Consider the following 20,453-nt stretch of genomic DNA (forward strand, 5'->3'; position numbering starts at 1 on the left):
CATTTTTACAGAGAAGGAGAAAAAGGCTAATTATATTTAACATTTCCCTTTCTTGGTGACCCTTTTCTAACATGGGTGGTCCCCCTGCTGGTGGTATATAGCCCCAGGAAAACAGAAGAAAAATTAGCTAAGGATTAGCCTATGCAATATCAGACTTTGGTGAATATGTTTAAATGGCAAACTCTGTCTCAATTAGGGCTGCCATTGTTTTCGCCTGATTATTATACTGCTAACCAAAGAGCATGTTACACAAGCTGTCTGTTGTTATGCACACTTACTTTTGTCTAGATCAGTGAAGAACTAATCAAGACCCTTCCAGAAGCCATCAGCATTTGTCACAAGTGGGTCTTGTACTTTTACATCAACTGGAGGGCTTCGATTTTTTTGTCTAGATACATTTTCAAAATGTAATTATTTGTTTATAATGGGCTCTATGGAAGATGTAATTTTTCTAATTCTGAGCTTTCTCTATAATAAGTTTCTGGATTAAAGATCCTATACTTGTATAAGCACTGACTTTTCAGAGTGATTCAAATTTTCCACAATGATTTTGTCAGGTTATGTTAACTTCTTTAATGATTCTTTGTTGTAGGTATAACCCTGTTTTTTTCCATGGGGAGGCAAACTCTAGTCTACCTTTAGTGTACTTTGTGTGCATGAGTATAGTTTTTCAGTGCTCAAGGATCTTAGCCATAGTTCTTGGAGAATTATGTTCATCTTTCGAGAGGTTTGACCTGTCTTTACCACAAAGGAGATTTATTTTAAAATGTTGTGTCTCTAGATAATCCTATAATTGTTTGGGTTCCCTTTGCTACAAAAGAATATTCCCTTTCAGGAACATTGTTTGAATACAGGCAGTCAAAAAAGCATCAAAGGAAGACATGAAACACATATTTTCTATAAACATAAATGATAAAAAGATAATTGCTATTTTTTTATCTCCCCTGTTAACAATTTACTCTGGTAACCCCTCTATTGCTGGGGGGGGGGATCAGCAATGTATGGTATTCCAAACTCTGTGCTCCTGGTTTTAATTAATCACTCTTTGTCAGGTTCATTCTCTGCATAGCAGTTGTGATTGGAATTGGACCTGGAGGCATCCATAGATGACTCATAAGAAGTTGTTCTGAGAGTTCTATTTCTGCAGAAAGAGAGACAAATAAAGGGTTTCATATGATCAATACACTGGCATATAAAACAGAAATGTTAATTAATTAGTTTACTCAGCATTGTGCATTTTTCAGCATTCAGTAAAAAAAAATAAAAAAAAAATATATATATATCTATCTATCTATCTATCTATCTATCTATCTATCTATCTATCTATCTATCTATCTATCTATCTAGATATAGATATAGATATATATATATATATATATAGATATATATATCTGAGGTGACTTGTTCTTGACAGAGTGATTCTGCTGCTAACATAGGAGAAATCATCCATACCACCTACATTTCAATAAGCTCATTAGATCACCTCACTCTTTCTTGCCAAAGTTCAGTTACAAAGCAGCTACAAAGTAGAACCTTATGCAGTGCCCTTTATCGTTGGTTACAGAAAGTTTAACTTAGACTGTCATGTGTATACATTGTTGTCCATATAGGCTTGCCAGAAGAGGACCGGCAGTCGACTGAATAAGCCCTCAAATAGTAGCTCTGGCTGGGTCAGCTTATGTCCATATATCAGCATTATTTTTCCAAACCATTCAATATAATACTGCTTAAATTTCTTATGCAAATGACAAATTTTTGATCTGTGACTCTCACACTAGTGATGCAGTTGGCCTGTTCGAAACAAGGCAGAGAAGCTTGGTGGGAAATGTTCCTCTGCCACTCTTGCCAGCCCTTCCCTGAGGCTGTACAAAGCTATGGGACATGGGCTAATGGCAGTTTTTTTATGTTCAGAAGCATTTTTTTAACAGCTGTGTAAATTAAAAACCTGGTTTATGAGCACCTGCTGAATACTTGTAGCCAAAACCACAGAATTTTAAATAGATTAATGGAGAATGAAAGTCGTTTCACACTTGGGGTGCCAAATGTTAGGCATCCCCAAGTGAATGTATTTACTTACCTGAAACTGGGCCGGTGCTCCTATCTGCAGAAAACTGCACTGGCCCGGGGTTATTCTAGCGAGCACCACGGAGCAATCCTCTTCCGGCTTCTTCTTTCTTCTCGCGGCTGAGCATTAGAGTGAAAAGCCGAACTTTAACTAAACAGTCGGCTTTTTCATTCTACTGCGCATGCGTCTGCCCCGGGAAATTTGAAGAAAGAAGAAGCCGGAAGAGGAGCGTGTCATGGTGCTCGCTAGAATAACCCGGGCCGGTGCAGTTTTCTGCTGATAGGAGCACCGGCCCAGGGTTTCTGGTAAGTAAATACATTTGGCAACCCCAAGTGTGAAACGACTTTCCGTCTCCTTTAAGTATATATCTCGTATATTTCTCAACAAGGCTGCTGCCATTTTTATAGTTTATGCAACAAATGATGGTTCTTTGTTCTTAAAGTGATACTGACACTAAAAAGTTTCTTTTCAAAATATTAATCTACATGAAAAGTTACCTATAGGCCATGTTGATCGTTTTGCGCTGATAGTTCTGCTTTTGTAAGTAATTGTCACTTGAGGTTCCTAAACCTGACTGTTTTGCTAACCTGACTGTTTTGCCAACCTGACTGTCTGTTCTTAACTTGTCAGTTAGTTTCTAATGCTAACGGACTACTGCTGCACAAATATGGCAGCCTCCTCATAGAGGAACAGGGTAGTAAGAAAGGTAATGTAAAAGCATCAGGCAAATACTTTTATGGTAAAATGATAAATAGCATTCAAAGGCTATGTTATGATAGATAATAAAAAAAGTTATTTTCTGATGTCAGTATCTCTTTAAACAGAAAAAAATAGAAAATTGCCAGGCAAGCTATCACTCCACTGAAAATGGACGACAGTGAAAGAGCACAGCCCCACACATTTCTGCAACTGTTTGCAAGAAAAACTGGTTACAATATTGCTCATTCATTAACATTGGAGACAAACATCACCGGTGATGTTGCCCATCACTAGCAATCAGCAATTACATTTGAACAGTCACCTAGAAGTTAGAAAACAAAAGCAAAGATCAGTTTTTTTGCTATGGGCAACATCACCGGTGAGCCTATGATTAAGTGTGTGAATGATGAAATGTGTAAGGCTGTATCCTTGTGCACTGAAATAAACTACTCTTTATTTGACAAGTTTGTCTGGAAGATTGGTCTTTGGAAGTGCCTGCTCTCTTTTTCAACACGAACATCACAGATGATGTTTGTCTCCAAAGTTAATAAATATACCCCTACATGTCTGCCTACAATTCCAAACTGTCTCTGAAGGAAACATCAGCACAAGAATGGCCATTGGGTGCATCGCAAGGAAACTTATGTATGTCTTCCCATGGGCAGCAAGAAATTTCTCCAAGAAGTTTTAGGCGCTATATTCATCTTTTTCTGACAGAAGTACATGGAACTTGGAGCATAAACCCTGCTGAGTATAACAGTTTTAATGACTACCAGGTTTCCTGATGAAGAGGGTTAAAGGCTAAACCTATAAAATTAAAAATGCCATATCTTACTTGCTTTTCTTAGAATCAGCATTAGTGCTTTCCTATGGATCTGGATGTTTATATTTTGCCTGCAGCAATATTCCTTTACATTTATATTGCAATTTTTCCTCCTGTAAAAACTAGGCCATCATTTTTATTTTCTGTGCCTCTCCATGAGTTTCCATATTTTGTCCTAAACCTGGTCTGAAAAGCATTTTAATGTGATTTTCATTTCTAGTTTAGATGATGAACTCCTTTTTTGTATGAAAGGTGCTAGGCAGCAAACCTTTGGGTGCATTACCTTTATTGGCATCACTTTGTGTCATGCCTGCTTATTATGGTTCTTTTCAGATGATAACTGGCTTTGTTTTAGGATTACAGCTGCTAAAATGCAACAAATCATTTGAAGCCCTTAAAATGGCCTTGACAGTTATTTTTTTTATAATGATATAGAACAGCAGTGTCTAGTGTTTTACCCTCCAGCTCTAGCAATCCGTGAGAGCTTTTAGCTACAAATTGTTTAACAACATCTGGAAGGATGCAAGCTGAACATCTCCATTCTAGAGCTTTAACTAATATATTGGGTTTTGTTCACTTTCTGTGGAGGTAAAGATTTTACTCTGCAATCATTTATGATGAAAGATGTTGACTTCTGTGCGTAAATGGTTGGAGAATGTAAAAACCTCCAAGTCTCATTTCCTCTACATTGAAAGGTTGTGCCATGTGCTTTGCAACAACTGTCTTATACAGTTTTGATGTTCGAATTTATTCTGTGCCTACTATACTATATTATATATTGGCTCACAAAATCTTTGTTTCCACATTCAAGGGCATATTTATTAACTTTGGAGACACCGGTGTGGTTGCCCATAGCAACCAATCAGATTCTTGCTTTTGTTTTCTAACTTATAGGTTCAAATCTAATGGCTGATTGGTTTGCTATGGGCAACATCATCGTGATGTTTGTCTCCAAAAGTTAATAATCATGCCCCTGAATGTGTGCCGCACATGAGAAAACAAAGGTTTTGTGGAGATGCAAAGCTTTTCTTTGTTCTATGTCATGTAAAGGGACCCATTACCACAGATGGTGTAAAACATGCACAGAAAATGATGCCCTCTTCACTAAAACCACAAAAGCCTTTTAGCTTCTAATTATTGGACATACAGATTTGTTTGTTGGAGCCATGTTATTTCACGGATTCAAGTGACACAGGTAGAGCAATGTATCTACCACCATGTCAATGTAAATGTTTAGTACATGGCTCCCTTTCACCATAGTTCACTGCACAAGTATAAGTGCATTGTCCAAATTTGTTATATGAAAATCACAGGCTGAGAGCAGGATAACTGCTAATTAATTATTTATTGTGCATCCACACGACATGTTTCGGGTAGCATTGTGTATGGCATTATAGGTGGAAATAAGTGAGAATAAGCCCCAATGGCACCATAGTATACAATTTTAGTAACCATATTTGAAATGTTTTAATCATTTCAGTTATTCTTATTTATAATATGGTGCACAGTGACAAAAAGCAAATGTAAAAAAAGTGCAAGGAGATAAAGAATGTAACATTTATTTGTCTAGTTTGTGTTATTACTCTGCTATAGCTACACCTGGAAGAATTTTTTTGGATACGTTTCATGAATATTGAGAAATTTGACCTTTTCCCAATATTTCATGTGTAATGAAACAGAAATAGTGTTTTTGTTTGCAGTAATTATGGCAATTATTTCCACAGGGAAATGCACCACATATAAGATTCTGATTCTTCATCCCATGCCATGATCCATTTATATTTCGCAAGTAAAGAATTCCCCTGACGTTCATTGAATATTTTGAAATAACTGAAGTGTACAAATGCACCATTAGCCTCTACTTGGGTAGCTGTAGACAATATATAAACACACAAAAACTAAATTGACTTGTTAAGTGGTGAAAAGATATAGTCCTGTGCTTTTAAAAAACGTAGTCACCATAGCGTTGCATAACCTTTGCAAAAAGGTTCAATATATGGTAAGAACACTACTTCACATTTGAATAATCCTGTCCTGGGTTAGTCCATTCTCTACTTATAAGCATGTTGCATGTTTTAGTGCACAAAGTCCAGCTAAGTGACCTATGTGACATATGGACATAAATCTCTTTTAAACAGTCTTTTGGAAAGATTTATAAGTGTAATAGTTTACATCAATAAAATAATATGTAAAATATAACATTAAAATTTTGTGCCAGTAAAGTCACATTTGGGTGTCATCTAAAAAATTTGTTATCCCCTTTCCATATTGTGCATGGCCATTTTACAGTATGTGCTAATGGTTCCCTTGCAGTGCAGATTTTTTCTTTCTCTGAACATCCAGTTGTCCCTTTTTCTTCTACAACCTTCTCTTCCTCACCCCTTCACCATGCAACTTGGTATGGGTCTAGTAAATACCCCTACCCATAAACCTCATTCTTCTTATATTATAGCTATTACTTTCCCCCATTTGTGGCAGCAAGGGGTTAAATTGGGCTCTATCTTAGATTTCCATTTACTGCAATCCCAATATGTTGAGGCTGAATAAGGGATACACCTGTTTTAGGAATTCCTGTCATGCATTTTGAGTTTTTGCCGGTCTTTTTTTTTTTTTTTTTTTTTTAAAGTTTTTATTTTTGGAATTTCCAACAACACAGACACATAGACAAAAATATAAACAAGACAAATCATATACAATGGAGGTGGAACCAGCAAACAGCGTATCATCACACATAAACCCCAATCTTTTTGCCGGTCTTTTTAATGCTTGTTTCTCAGATAACATATATATGATTGAAACCAAGTAGAAAGGGCTTTTTCGAGACCTTGGCCTTGATGTTTCTGTCACCTATAGGCTCTTTTGCATGGATGGACTGAAACATGGCTATATAAGTCAACTTGCAGTAAATAATATGAGAGATAGGGTAGATAGCAAAAGAAACTGGCTATAATTTAACATCTCTCTCTCTCTCTCTCTCTCTCTCTCTCTCTCTCTCTCTCTCTCTCTCTCTCTCTCTCTCTCTCTCTCTCTCTCTCTCTCTCTCTCTCTCTATATATATATATATATATTATTCTTAAGAGTGTAAGTTTAAAGGAGTGGTTCACTGTTAAGTTAATTTTTGGTATGTTATAGAATGGCTAATTCTAAGCAACTTTATAATTGGCCTTCATTTTTTCTTTTTTATATTTTTTGAATTATTTCCCTTATTCTTCTGACTGTTTCCAGCTTTCAAATGATGGTCAGTTCCCAATTAATATGGGTTCAATTCCTAAATAAGTTTGGGTATAAGTATGGGAAAAAATACGATAGGTTGGGTTATGATAAGTGTGGATTAATTCTGAGGTGTGATAGAAAAAGTGGAGTGAAGCATTACCACAATTAGATTCCAACGGAAAACAAAAGCTAAAATCTCATTGGTTGTTATGAGCAACATCACCGGTAATGTTTCACTCCACTTTTTACACACCGTGATAAAGAATTTCTGTTGACAAAATCGAAGGCCTTCCCAGCATCTGTAGAGAGCAGCACTGTATCAGAATGGGTGATTTTATGGACTTGTTTTAAGTTCTTTATATTTAATATCAGTACTGATATCACTATTTCATTGTTTCTTTCCCCCCACATCTATTTGTATCAGATAGCAGGAAGAGGGTATTTTAAAGCACAGTAATATAAAACATGAAAAGCTATTTTATTGAATTGACATATTATTCATTTTAATTCTGTACATGTTAAACTGTGTCTTTTTTATATTACAGTGTTTGCTATCAGTTTAGCCATCATTACCTGTTATACTGTAGTCATCACTCCACCCTGTCGATTGTGTTTAATAGTGCCTTAGATGAGGTCTATTTATGACTTGAGGCAGAAAGACATACACAACTAAAATGTTTGTATTTTTTAGGGTGAAGGGATGATCATAGCATCTAATGATCCCTTAAAATGATATTGAAACCAGGGATGCACCAAATCAGTAATTGTTTGATTTGATCAAATACCAAATTATCTACAGAATCTGAATCTTAATTTGCATGAATTTTGAACAAAAAATTGTATTTTGTTTGGCTAAAATTGAAGAACTTGGTTGATCTCAAAAACTAGATGCTTACATGATCCTTTTTAAAAACTTTTTTGTTATAGTTCACTGCACTTTAAATCAAAAAGACAAGTATGGTTTAATTCTTTGTACAGTAGAAAAAAGCAAGCTTACATTACCTGTTGCTGCTTCACTCAGCCCTAAGTGAAACAAAAGTATTATTTTTGTGGGATAATAGTATACCAACTTTTTTTATGCAGTTTTTTTTTATCAACAAAAATATATATATTAACTGAATGTACAAACAAACAAATAAATGCACACACATTTTATTTAGTTTTTAATATAAATTAAATAATAAGTTAGGCTTTTTAAGAGTGTATGTTCTTGTATTGTTCCAAGTTAACATGACATGACAAATCAATGTGCTGATTTTAGAGTGGATGGCATAAGAAAGGAGGCATAAAATACATGAATTGCACTTTAAAACTCTTTTGTATTCTCAATTGTTATGCTCTAACAGCTGCTGAGTTTCTTATTTATGCTCTCTTTTACTTCATGTTTAGTCATACTTGGGATTGTAAACTAGCAGTTTTTAATTAACACAACTAAAAAAAGTTGCTAAAACTCTTTTTTAAGTTTCTGTATTTTTAACACATTCAAAAAAATATGGAAAACGAAAAAAAGGGAGGACAGTTAAAAACCAGAATTCCCAAATGGTTAGGTGTTCCATGACACTATCAAGGATGACTGATAAATAAGATGTGTGTTTAAATATAGTCTAACTTTGTGTTCACAAGTGGGAATAGTTAAGTTTGATAAGCATTTGAGATCTAGTACTGATCTGGCAGATGCCAACACTTGTTTCAAAAGTTTATCTTAAAGACATTTCAATTGGTGGATTATTAAAGACAGTTGGGGTTTAGAAAAAAACTGCTATTTTAGTGACTTCCTCGTCTACTGTAGCTTGATGACCAAGATACTGGCGATAGAAGGTTTGTTCATCTAATATGATAGTGTATGAAAAACTGAAGTTTCACAGTATCACTGAGTTAAAGTTTTCAATCATTTTACACCATTTTTGTGGTCCCACCAATATATAATTGATAATGCATTTCAACAGCATCTTTTGCTGAAAGAATTTAAGTAAACATATATTGAAGTGGTTTCATCCAGTTTGGGATGTTGTTGGGATTTCCACAAATCCCAGTTCAACTAGACATGATGGGAAATGGTTTGCTACCTGCATTTTACTATACAAATTGGAAGAAAGCTGACCCTCTAAGTTTCTTAAGTCACCAACTTTGAGTTTGGATTACTTAAATGATTTTAGGCATTTAAGAAAGAAATTTAGTCACCCACAAGCCCAATTGGTGGGATTTACCTCAGTGTAGCCATAACTGTTTTGAGTGAAAGTATGACTAGAAGGTTGCAGAGAAATGTAAATTTGATGAGGTTTCAGAAATGCTGGAGTAGGTAATCTGTATAGTAAGCACTTGAAAGGGAGTACTCTATAGTACAGTGACAAGACATAGTATAGTACAGTGCTTCAAGGTATTAGGGTTCATTTAAATCATTAGCCTCAGGGTTCAGTACAAAATGGATGGATGCAGAATTGCCCTCATATATGCACTGCCAAAATTTGGCATCTCATTGTGGCAAGAGCAGTTATATTACAAATCTAGGTGAAATGGGGCATTATGGTTAAAAACAGTAAGGGTATCAGCTTTTTTGGAGGGGGCTTTTGCTCCTTCAGTAAATAAGCCCTACTGGCTTGTATTAAAATTGGCATTGGTAAATAAGAGCAATTTTTAGGGATGAACTGAATCCCAAGTTCGGTTTATGATTCGGCCAGACTTCTGAGTGCCTCGTTGATTTTGAACCCTTGTTAGACCACTAGATAACTAAAGGTGACAATTTTTTTTCGTATGCTACATTTTTTGTAGCCCCCCCTTTAGGATTACAGTATAATGCAACCCCTCGCTCACCTTGTTCTATTGTAAAGTGATGGATTTTGGGACTTGAAGTCCCTCTGCTTTCCATAGTGGATGGTGCATAGACCTGATTCATCATGAGTATCATGTTTTCTTTAAGTCTGCGGAATCAGATATCTCTGTGTAAAGAAAAAATATTTCGTTTTGGAAGTCCAGATAGTATTTTTGTACTATTACATAAGCTCAACTGAATGAGCTCATGTCGAAAAGGGTGTTTAATTTTTCCTTTTAGGGCATCTTTATCGACATAAGAAAAAAACATTTGACTTTTGCGTTTAACTTTTGGTCAGCAGGGGAAAAAATCAACTAAAATTAAAATTTGCACAAAAAATATGCTGAAACGTACAAGACTGTCCCATAGGTGCCCATTGTAAGATTTTTCACTTGGTACCTTATTAGCTTAACTGATTGCTTATAGTGGATTTGTCAGTGCTGTGAATAGCTGAAAATCCGAAAATTCATATAGAGCAGTGTGCTTTTGTCTGTGTATTTGTAGATCTATATATTTACTAATATTTAATGATGTAACATAGCACAAATGTAGGCAACAATGGGAGCTCCTGTAACTTAATGCTAGTCTTTTATGTCAAGTCTCATGTGACCATGTTAATTTTCCTGCACACTGTATAACATTTCAGAATAATGAAATGTGCACTCATCCACTCCACTGACTTGCTAAATTGAAATTTCTTTTTTTAACTTGTTTTAAGCATAAGCTTTTTTCGTAGATATTTAAATTTTTTCTCTTCACCATTATGATGAGACTTTTCTTTCTCTTTCCTAGTGCGTGTGGTTAATGAATGTATACTAACTTTTATATCCATGCTCTTGAGACTCAGGGTAGTACTGTTAAAAATATTTTTTTAAAAGTGGTGTGTGGTTTCCCTTCATATTTCTTTCAATGAACCGTAAAATATATCTGTATAGTTTAGTAAGCCTCTGTAGAAGCACGAATGGAAACACATACCAATACATAGTGTTTATGTTAACTATAAAGCTACTTGCTTTGCATTAGAAAACTATCGGCAAAATATTTTGCATACGATAAGTTTGGGGCTTAAAACCAGAGACCTTGGAGTTACCATGTTTTAGTTTGAGAAAGCCGCAGATATGCTTTAAAAATACTCCATATACTGTACCTTTAAATGAGATATTGATATAGATTTTGGTTTTAAATAAAGATTAATGACAATTTTTTAATTTAATAAGAAACTGCTGGATCGATCCTGAAGTACATTACTGTGTTCCTAAGTTGGCAGTTCATTACCTTCTAATTTAAATGATATTTATACCCTGATATGGGGCCTCTTAGTGCCCAAATTTTAGGGTAGAATGTAGTTAGAAGGCGCACACCCAAATTACAAAAGGTGAGATGCTAATCCAAGGTGGCCACCCATAAAAGTCTCCCAAGAAAGTTATAAGAAATAAGTAAGGAGAATTGCTTATTGAAAAAAATAAATCATAAAATCATATTACAACATGCCCTACGTGTTTCGACCACTAATTGGTCTTCATCGAGGCAAAAAGATAATACAAAAAGAAAAAAAGAAAAAGGCAGAACTAGTTTAATTTTAATACAGAATTTATCAAATGGATGCAGGTGCTGCCAACTTAAATTACTATTTTCTTCAGTGTCTATCTAAATCATTTATATTTCAACAATTAAATATTAACAGTTCAGACGCTCACCAAAAGTAAATACAATCACTTGGGGGTGCCTAACATTTGGCACCCCCAAATGCAAGAAGACTTTCCTTCTCCTTTAATGCATGTTAATTTTAGGTTGAAAACCAATAAAAGAGGAATTTCTGAAAACAGGCGGAGACTTGCTTAATGTTTGTACATTGTATATTAATGTTATTTGAAGTTAGGGAAGGAAGGCAGTCTTTGAATGCATTGTAGCATTACACTGTATTTAGATGCAAATCATGTTTACACAAAACACATTCCGCTGTTAATAAAATTCATGGTTTGTACCTTTTTGAATGTACTTGCAAATGAATGGGTCATTCTTGAGAAATGGGAATTGAATAATTTCTAACTCATGGCAGCTAAGGGACCAAATGTAACAGTGTAAAACAAATAGTATGGACAGCTGAGGCCCCCCTTTAATAATAACACATATTTTAAATGCAAATTGAATTGGCCACAGCTTTATTAATACATACATAAAGAACAACATTACGCCTGCTGCAGCCAATTATGACTGCAGGCGCGAATTACCAACCGATCCCAGGGGTCTCCAACAGCCAGATGTGGACCTAAGCCGTAAGCTACAGATCCTTGACTGCATAGCCCACCATCTCCGTTATCATGGCCTTTGCATAACTCCACCAAATAAAGCTGTGACAATGAAAACATAAACAAAATTCAAAACAGTGAAAAAACGAATAAAACAGTGGAGGGTGGGAGAGAACTTTTGTTCACAATCTTCAGGTGACTGTTCTAAGTGATCCATTTAAACTTTCTCCTCCCAGCTCTTTTTAGTGCCAGGACCTACGAGTGATTCTTCTGAATGTTTGGTTAAGTTGATTCTCAGATCAATATTTGATAAATTGGCCTTTGCCTAATGCAAATGGCACTGCCATATGTCAGAGCTGTGTGGATAACAGGTTTCTGGTTTCCATACCTGTACTGTTTTTTCTCTTTAAATATATCTGTCTTTGCCCGTGAGTTGTACATGTGAGATATCTCTGTAGTTTCTCATGACTGATTACCCACTTAGCATGAGCATACACACCCCTAACTACATGAAAGCAAGTTCCCAAGAAATTATTTGAAATTCCAGTTATACAGTCTGTTTGTACATTTCACAAACACGTTAAAGAGAGGTATTATGGATGTTGTAGGTAAGGTTCTCTGACATTTCTCCTTAAAGGGGAATATATCACAAACACATTTTCTTTTTATTTGTACCATGGTGCTTTTCTGTAAGCACTTTGATTATGGACTGTCAGTTATTTATTTAAATGTACTTTGTTTAGCTGCTTTTCAGTGTTACAAAATGCAGCCTCTCTCTGCTTTGCTTAGGCTTTATCATAATCAGTTAAAGGTGGACAAACACACACAGATTTCCCTAGCCACAGTCTGTGCATTTATTGCCACCTGGTGGGGCTCTTTCAACAGACCATCTTTCCATGCCATTGTATTGTGGTCATCTGTTCAGTGTCTCTTCTTACGTATCAGTTATATGGAATTGAGAGGTTGGGGGCCACAGCTTCCCAGAACTGCACCTTAGGGCCACTGGTGAAATAAGCAGATCAGTTCTACTGTATTTGGGCATCCATGATTCCATATTCACTTTCATTCATATTAGTTTACCAGTGAACATGTAGTACAACATCCTGCTTTAAAGTTGGTTGTTGTTTTTGAAAACCAGTGAAACTTTCAAGACAGTTTTTGTCATTTGTTGAATTATGTGTCACGTGTGCCATAAAACATAGAAGTAGTCCATTTGTCTTGCTTTGTAGGTACTAAAGAATATATTTGGTGGTGTACTCCTAAATTATTTTGAAAATATTGGGTGAGGTGGTCGCTGCAGGGGTCACATGAAAGATCCCCAAGATAATTCAAAATAAATTATATCCTTAAATTATATAAGGATATAATTTACAGGATATTCATGGCTCTTGTGTATTATAGAGAAATACTCTCCACTGCAGAAACAAACTACAAAAAAATGAAAATGAAGGGGTAGGGAGAGCCCTTTGCTCAAAAATTGTTGCATTAAGTGAGAATGGATACAGTAGGGCCTGGTATCACGTTGTGGTGGAGACAGTGGAGTAGGGCTTCTGCGCTAGAAGTTTCTCTATAGATAGACTCTTCTCTATAGGGAGACCAGAGACCCCTGCTACTTTCCCTTGAAAATGTATTTTACTGGGTTCCCATCAAATACAATATGGAGCATCGTGTCCTCCTAGCACCATATATTTATTTGGATATTGTGGCATTTTTGTTCACCTTACTGTCTGATTAGGAGGGTTTATATATTTGTTTTTTTTGCATCTAGCTCAGCAGTCCAAGGAACCTGAACGATCCTCAGTAAATTTTTGATAAATCTACTCCATGTCCCTAAAGATATGGCCAATGATTATTTTCGATCATTGGCCATATCTTTAGGGACATGGAGTAGATTTATCAAAAATTTACTGAGGATCGTTCAGGTTCCTTGGACTTTCTGTGACTTTGCTTTTTGTTCTAGTTTTCATTATCTCAGAACTTATCTGGGATGTGGAACTGAACCACTCAACACTTATACCCTGCAGCAATATTCTGTACAGGCTGCACTCTGATCCTGAAGGGAGTGCAAAATACAGGCACACTATGTTCATGTCTTTATGGGAACATGTTCCTGTGTATTCTATGTGCTGCTTCCCACTCAACTGCCCTAAGCTTACATTACATCCTTTGGCAGGATTAACTCTGATGGATAGATGAGATGGAGCTGTCTTTCATAAACTGATAGAACTTGGCCAGGATCTATCGAATGTTATAAATAATTAAAAAGTGTCATTACCAGAAAACGATAACCTGAAGATGGCACAGACCTGTGTAAGGATTTGGGCTGCTGCATGCTCTCATATGGGATAACTAGAAGTGAACTTTCTTTTGATTCTCTGTGAGGAAATGGGTCTATATTTTTGTGCCTTGTAGCTCTGAAAATGCAGCAATTCTAACAGTGCCAACCAGATTATCAGGTCCTGGGGGATGGCACTTCTGCATTTGTTAGGATTTTGATACTGTCCTATCACTAGTGCATGTTTATATAAACTTTTTTTTAAAAAAAAAACCTTCTATTTAGTCACAGTTTACCTTTATCAGTTAAATATCCAATGTGAGTATTTTTGCAAGAATGATCTGTGCTTGGTTATATATAAATTTACTTGAAATGCAGGCAGAAAGCACAAAATGTAGACAAAATATACATAAATACTGGGTAAATGCTCTATGTTTGTGAAGGGTTTTGCTTTCTTAAGTGCAGTTTGCACTATAGCGTTTTAAAATATATGTCAGTAGAAAGCTTGCATAGCTACTGTTTTATCTCTGTAGTCTTTGCTATATTATTCCCTGGGCTATGAGCAGACAAAGTTGTCAATGTCCACATGCTTGTGTCACTTCTTTTTAAAAGCTAATTGGTTACACAACATATCTAATAATGTTAGCCAATGGTCGATGGTGCACCAGTTAATGTGAAAGAAGAGCATTCCTTGTTAGTAAACAGGGCTTTGTTTTTCCAGCACTTGTTGAGCCTTTTCAGGAAAGTGTACTGTTTCTTCACTTGAATGGATTGGGATGGTCTCTAGTATTTACAAATGATTAATTAAGACACTGTAGAAATGTTTTTATACATATCTTTGTAGGTTGAACTTGCTGAAACATGTGCAAAATGCGAGCAATATATTGGCACTGAAGGTGGTGGCATGGACCAATCCATTTCATTCCTCGCAGAAGAAGGAACTGTAAGTAACTTAGAGAGCAGATACATGCCTGTCTTTTGTCATTAGTTTGTACATATTATTAGTTTAAATAGGCAGCAGGCATAAAATATTACAGCCCTATCCACGGAGGTAAGGGAAGGTGTTCTCTGAGTGCACCTATCCAGTAGTTTTGTTATATATATACATAGTTCAGATTGGACCAGCACTCCACTTGTATTTTTAAAAATGATTTTATTAAATCTTCCCAAGGAGGGCCAAAACTTTGGAAAATACAGGTGAAGATTTAATAAAATCATTTTTAAAAATACAAGTGGAGTGCTGGTCCAATCTGAACTTTGTATGCCAAACCCTTGACCAAGCACCCACCACTGGACTACGATAGTGTGTGGGTACTTTATTATTAACATGTATTTATATAGCGCCAACATATTGCGTAGCACTGTAAAGTAAATATGATTATACAACTAAATCACATGAATTATATACATAGAACATATGGAGTTACATACATCACAATCAATACAGGTACAAAAAGGTGAGGAAGGCCCTATGCATAGGCATACAGTCTAAAGGTAAGGGAGTAATACACAAGGTGTGGGAGTGGGCAAGATCGAATTAAGTGGGTGAGAAATGTGGTATTGTATGTGGTGTTGCGTTTGGTAGTTAAGCAGAGTGAGGGTAGGGTTCTCGAAAGAAGTGTGTTTTCAGAGATTTCTTGAAAGCAGAAAGGTTGGGAGAAAGTCGGACAGACCGTGGGAGAGAGTTCCAGAGGAGGGGTGCAGCCCTTGCAAAGTCTTGAATGCGAGCATGTGAGGAGGTAATGAGAGAAGAGTTGAGTAGTAGGTCAGTAGAGGAGCGTAGTAGTATATAGAGATGAGTTCAGAGATGTTGGATGGGGCAGAGTTATGAAGTGCTTTGAAAGTCAGTGTCATTAATTTGAATTTGATTCTGAAAGGTAATGGAAGCCAGTGCAGGGATTGACAGAATGGCGAGGCAGAGGAGGAGCAGTTGCTGAGGTATATGAGCCTCGCAGCAGTGTTCATTATGGACTGGAGAGGTTACAGTCTCTGGAGGGGAATGCCAATTAAAAGAGAGTTACAGTAGTCTAGACGCGATATGATGAGAGAGTGAATAAGAATTTTGGCAGCATCTTGGGTGATAAATGATCGTATTTTGGATATGTTCCTTAGGTGGAAGTGACATGATTTAATAAGTGACTGGATATGAGGAGTGAATGACAGGGCAGAATCTAGGATAACCCCAAGGCACCGGGCCTGGGGAGAGGGGGTGATAGTGGAATTGTTAACTATGATGGATACTTCCGGGATGTTACTGGTGTTAGTTGGAGGAAAGAGGACCATTTCAGTTTTATAGAGGTTTAATTTAAGGAAGCGTTGCGACATCCAGGTAGAGATAGCGGACAGGCACGAGCGCGAGTTAGGAGTTCTGGGTTGAGATCAGGAGATGAGAGATAGATCTGAGTATCGTCAGCATAGAGATGGTAGTGGAAACCATACGAGTTGATTAATTTGCCGAGGGAGGAAGTTTAGAGGGAGAATAGTAATGGTGCCAGGACAGAGCCTTGAGGAACTCCAACAGAAAGAGGTAGGGGAGAAGATGATACTCCATTGTAGGAGACACTGAAGGAACGATTGGTGATGTAAGAAGAGAACCAGGACAGGGCTGTGTCACGAAGGCCGAGGGACTGGAGGAGAAGAGGGTGATCTACAGTGTCAAATGCGGCTGAGAGATCAAGCAGTGTTAGTAGTGAGAAATGATTGTTGGCTTTAGCGGTTAAAAGGTCATTAGTTAGTCGAGTCAGGGCAGTTTCCGTGGAGTGTTGTGGCTTAAAACCAGATTGTAGGGGGTCCAGCAGGTTATTGTCAGAGAGGAATGAGGTTAGTCGGTTGTAGACTAGGCGCTCAAGTGGTTTAGACTTTGAGACTGCCTCATCAGTGACAGGGGTGAAGGAGCACAGGAGAGACTGGGGAGTGTGGAAGGAGGGTGGTGGAAGTCTAGGGGGGTTGAGTAGTGTAATGTCCCTTCTGATAGTGTCAATTTTGTTTTTGAAGTGCTCAGCAATATCTTGAGCAGAGACAGATGTGCATGGAGGGGGTGGAGAAGGGGAAAGGAGTGTTAAAGGTGGAGAAAAGCTGTGCTGGTTTTTTAGAAAAGGAGTTAATGAGTGAAGTAAAGTATGTTTGTTTGGCTTGGAAGAGGCTGGTGTTATAGGAGCGTAGGGCAGATTTGCAGCTCCAAAAGTCTGATTCTGAACGGGATTTGCGCCAGCGACGCTCAAGTGCACGTGAATGTCTTTGGACATATATATATACATATTTCTGTATCTTGCTAAAACGGTTAAAGAGAATGATTTGCTCATAATGTCATAAATATGTATCTGTGTGAACTCTGTCAACAAGTGCAAGGCATTCTGTCTCTTAATTCTGTATGTATATAAAAGAAGGTGTTTACTTTTAAGTGCAGTTTGCAATTTACTGTTCTGCTGGCACAATGTCTCGACAGATTACAATAGAACCTTCAGGCACCTCAGTTGCTCAAGTTTACTTGTATTGCCAAAAATTCAGCTATATGAAAACAGATTAATAAATTCTACCTTCTTGTTATTATATCTATTTTAAAACATTTCTGCCCCAGGACACTCTTACTTAATATCTGAAGGTGTAAATTGGCATTACATTAATTATAGGGCATTGTGGCTGATGGCAACCGTCACTTGGCAAAGCGATAAGAAGTACTATGGGTAAAAATAGAAACATCTAAAAGATGAACATCCTTAAGTTAAATTTTAGCTTCAAATATGGCGCCCAAATAAGGTGAAATTCTTAATTGGCCCAGTAACATTAATGTGATTCTTAATGGGATACTATTTGACTGTATTATCCAGCTGAGTGCTGTTATTCTGGTCTGTCATATTGCTATGAAAGACATTGGGGTATATTTATCAAAAAGTGAATTTAGAGTTAACCATAGTCCGCTATAGTGAAATACCACCTCTCTCCATACATTTCTATGGGATTTCTAAAGGCATATTTATCAAAGGGAGAACTTTCAGTTTCACTCATTGATGAATACTGTTTTAAAAAATCCCATAGAAATTAATAGAGAGTGGCGGAATTTCACTCTAGCGGACTGTGGTTATATCTAACTTCACTCTTTGAATACTACAATGACTGATAATTTTAAAATGTACTTCTTTTCATTCTTTTCTTTTTTTAAATGTAAACAGGCTAAGCTAATTGAATTTAGCCCCCTGAGATCAACTGATGTAAAGCTTCCAGCTGGGGCAGTTTTTGTCATTGCTAACAGTTGTGTTGAAATGAATAAAGCAGCAACATCACATTTTAATATAAGGGTAATGGAGTGTCGCCTAGCTACTAAGGTACAGTGATTGTTATATATATATTGTTTTGTAGCTCCAGCACATTGAACAATTTCTGTGCAAATATTATGTTAGTAAGTTATTATTCATACTACTAGTATTCTTGCAGAAGTTTCTACAGACACACACACACCATTTCGCCAGGCAATTTTCGTTAGGAATCAAAGCAGTGTTAACGAACACCTTACAGTTGTCCCCGTGATTCCAGATGATCTCATTGGTTGCTTGGCTGTTAATCACCTGCTCCAGGAGTTCATTGGGAAAGGTTGAAAGTGATGGACAGTTGTCTTGTTTCAATCCAAAATAACTGTAAATATTTAACATTGCCTCCTATTGCAACACAGCTTTTGCCCTAACATTCTCCAAAAGTATTTACACATTTTCTATTAGAACCAACCTGAACAGTTTATAGAGTACTGATAATCTACATCTTGAGACAATGAATCTTAATTGTACATTTTGTCATTTTCTCAGAGCTGGAGAAGCTATTTTTTGTACAAATAATAATTTGAAGAGATTTTCTAAAACACAGAGCATGGCAAGCTAGTTTTGTCCCCTCATTTCAAAGATACAGAATTGCCAAAAACTGTAGTCACCTGAAATGTGTAAAATGTGTATAAATGTATTCTTTGATGCTGAAGTACTGTTTTTTTATAGCAACATGTTTGCTGTTAGTCTGGTGTCTGCAGACATCTCTTATCCTTTGCCTGCAAAATCACACACAATTTATTGCTTTTAATAAAACTTTATTATGAATATTCCAGAAAGCCCTAAAAAGGAAAGAAAGTAGATACTTATAAATATATTTTCTAGAAAGTACAAAATTAAGTGCATATAGGACATTTTAACAATCTGTCTGTCCCTATAAGTAAAGATAGCATCAGTAATGCGTAAGACTAAGAAATCTTTTATATATTTTTTTTTTATTTTAAATTTTTATTTTTATTGAGTTTTAATAAAGCAAGAAAAAATACAGAAAGGAAAGAAAAAACAGTTCCATACAAGACTGCATATTCAGAACAGTAAGGCATAATGTAAGCACAATCCAGCTGGAATGCCGTTCAAAGATCGAATAAATAAGTGACATTCAAAGTTTCCAACAAAAAGCTTTGTCTCAATAGCATTCATACATAAGCACAAAAAATCACCCTAAAAGCTGTCGTCAGCAGAGGAATTGATAACAAATATACCTGTAAAATGTCCACTGTCAGCGTCATAGCAGTCATACAGTTGGGGAGCTGTTATAGATAAGAGCAACTGGGGATGTAGGGGGGGGGAAGGACAGACACAGCAATAGCGTGAGCTACCATCAGAGGAGGCAGGTAGAACTGGCTAATGAACATTAGGATACATATCATCTTGTCTCACATAGTGACCACTAAGTCGCACATTTCAAAAAACAGAGGTCAACAACATCTGCAGGCAAGTATAAATTCGAAATATATATTAAGAATATAGATTCAGTCACTGACTTGGTTTGGCAAGAGCACTCCCATTACTCACAACAGCAATGGAATCCAGATATTGTATCCATAGGCGCCAGGTGGACCAGTGTTTCAGAATATCTTTATGTGAGTCAGCATGAGTCTCCTCAAATTTATGAATCTCTTCCATTTCTTGGATCCATTCAGCTCGTGTCGGAGAGACAGTACTTTGCCATTTGCGAGGAATTAATATTTTGGCAGCATTCAATGCAAACTGCATCAAGGACTTTTTATAAGAGTGCACAGAGTCCGTATTGAAGTGCAAGAGTACCGTAGCTGGGTCATTGGGTATGTCTAATTGCAGCTGAGTGTTGCATACGTCCAAAATTTGAGCCCAAAATGACTTGATGTTAGGGCAGGCCCAGAAAATGTGTAGCATGGTGCCAGGATGTTGTAAGCATCTCCAACAGGTGTCAGTGGAGGTGGAAAACATTTCATGGAGTCTCGTGGGAGTGTTGTACCAACGGGAGAGGATTTTATAGTTGTTTTCTAGTGTCTTACAGCTTCTAGGGCC

At 36.7% G+C, this 20,453-nt stretch overlaps 1 protein-coding gene across 3 annotated transcripts in view; it reads left to right on the forward strand.

Moving 5' to 3' along the window:
* Nucleotides 1-20,453, forward strand: part of galk2.L (galactokinase 2 L homeolog) — a 67,305-nt gene that overhangs the window by 27,884 nt on the left and 18,968 nt on the right. For 2 of the 3 annotated variants that reach the window (NM_001087218.1, XM_018250729.2), the window contains 2 exon segments: nucleotides 14,978-15,076; nucleotides 18,303-18,455. In NM_001087218.1, coding sequence (NP_001080687.1) covers nucleotides 14,978-15,076; nucleotides 18,303-18,455 — 252 coding nt within the window. 3 annotated transcript variants of the gene reach the window in all.

This window comes from Xenopus laevis, chromosome 3L (genome assembly GCF_017654675.1).
Source record: "Xenopus laevis strain J_2021 chromosome 3L, Xenopus_laevis_v10.1, whole genome shotgun sequence".
NCBI lineage: Eukaryota > Metazoa > Chordata > Amphibia > Anura > Pipidae > Xenopus > Xenopus laevis.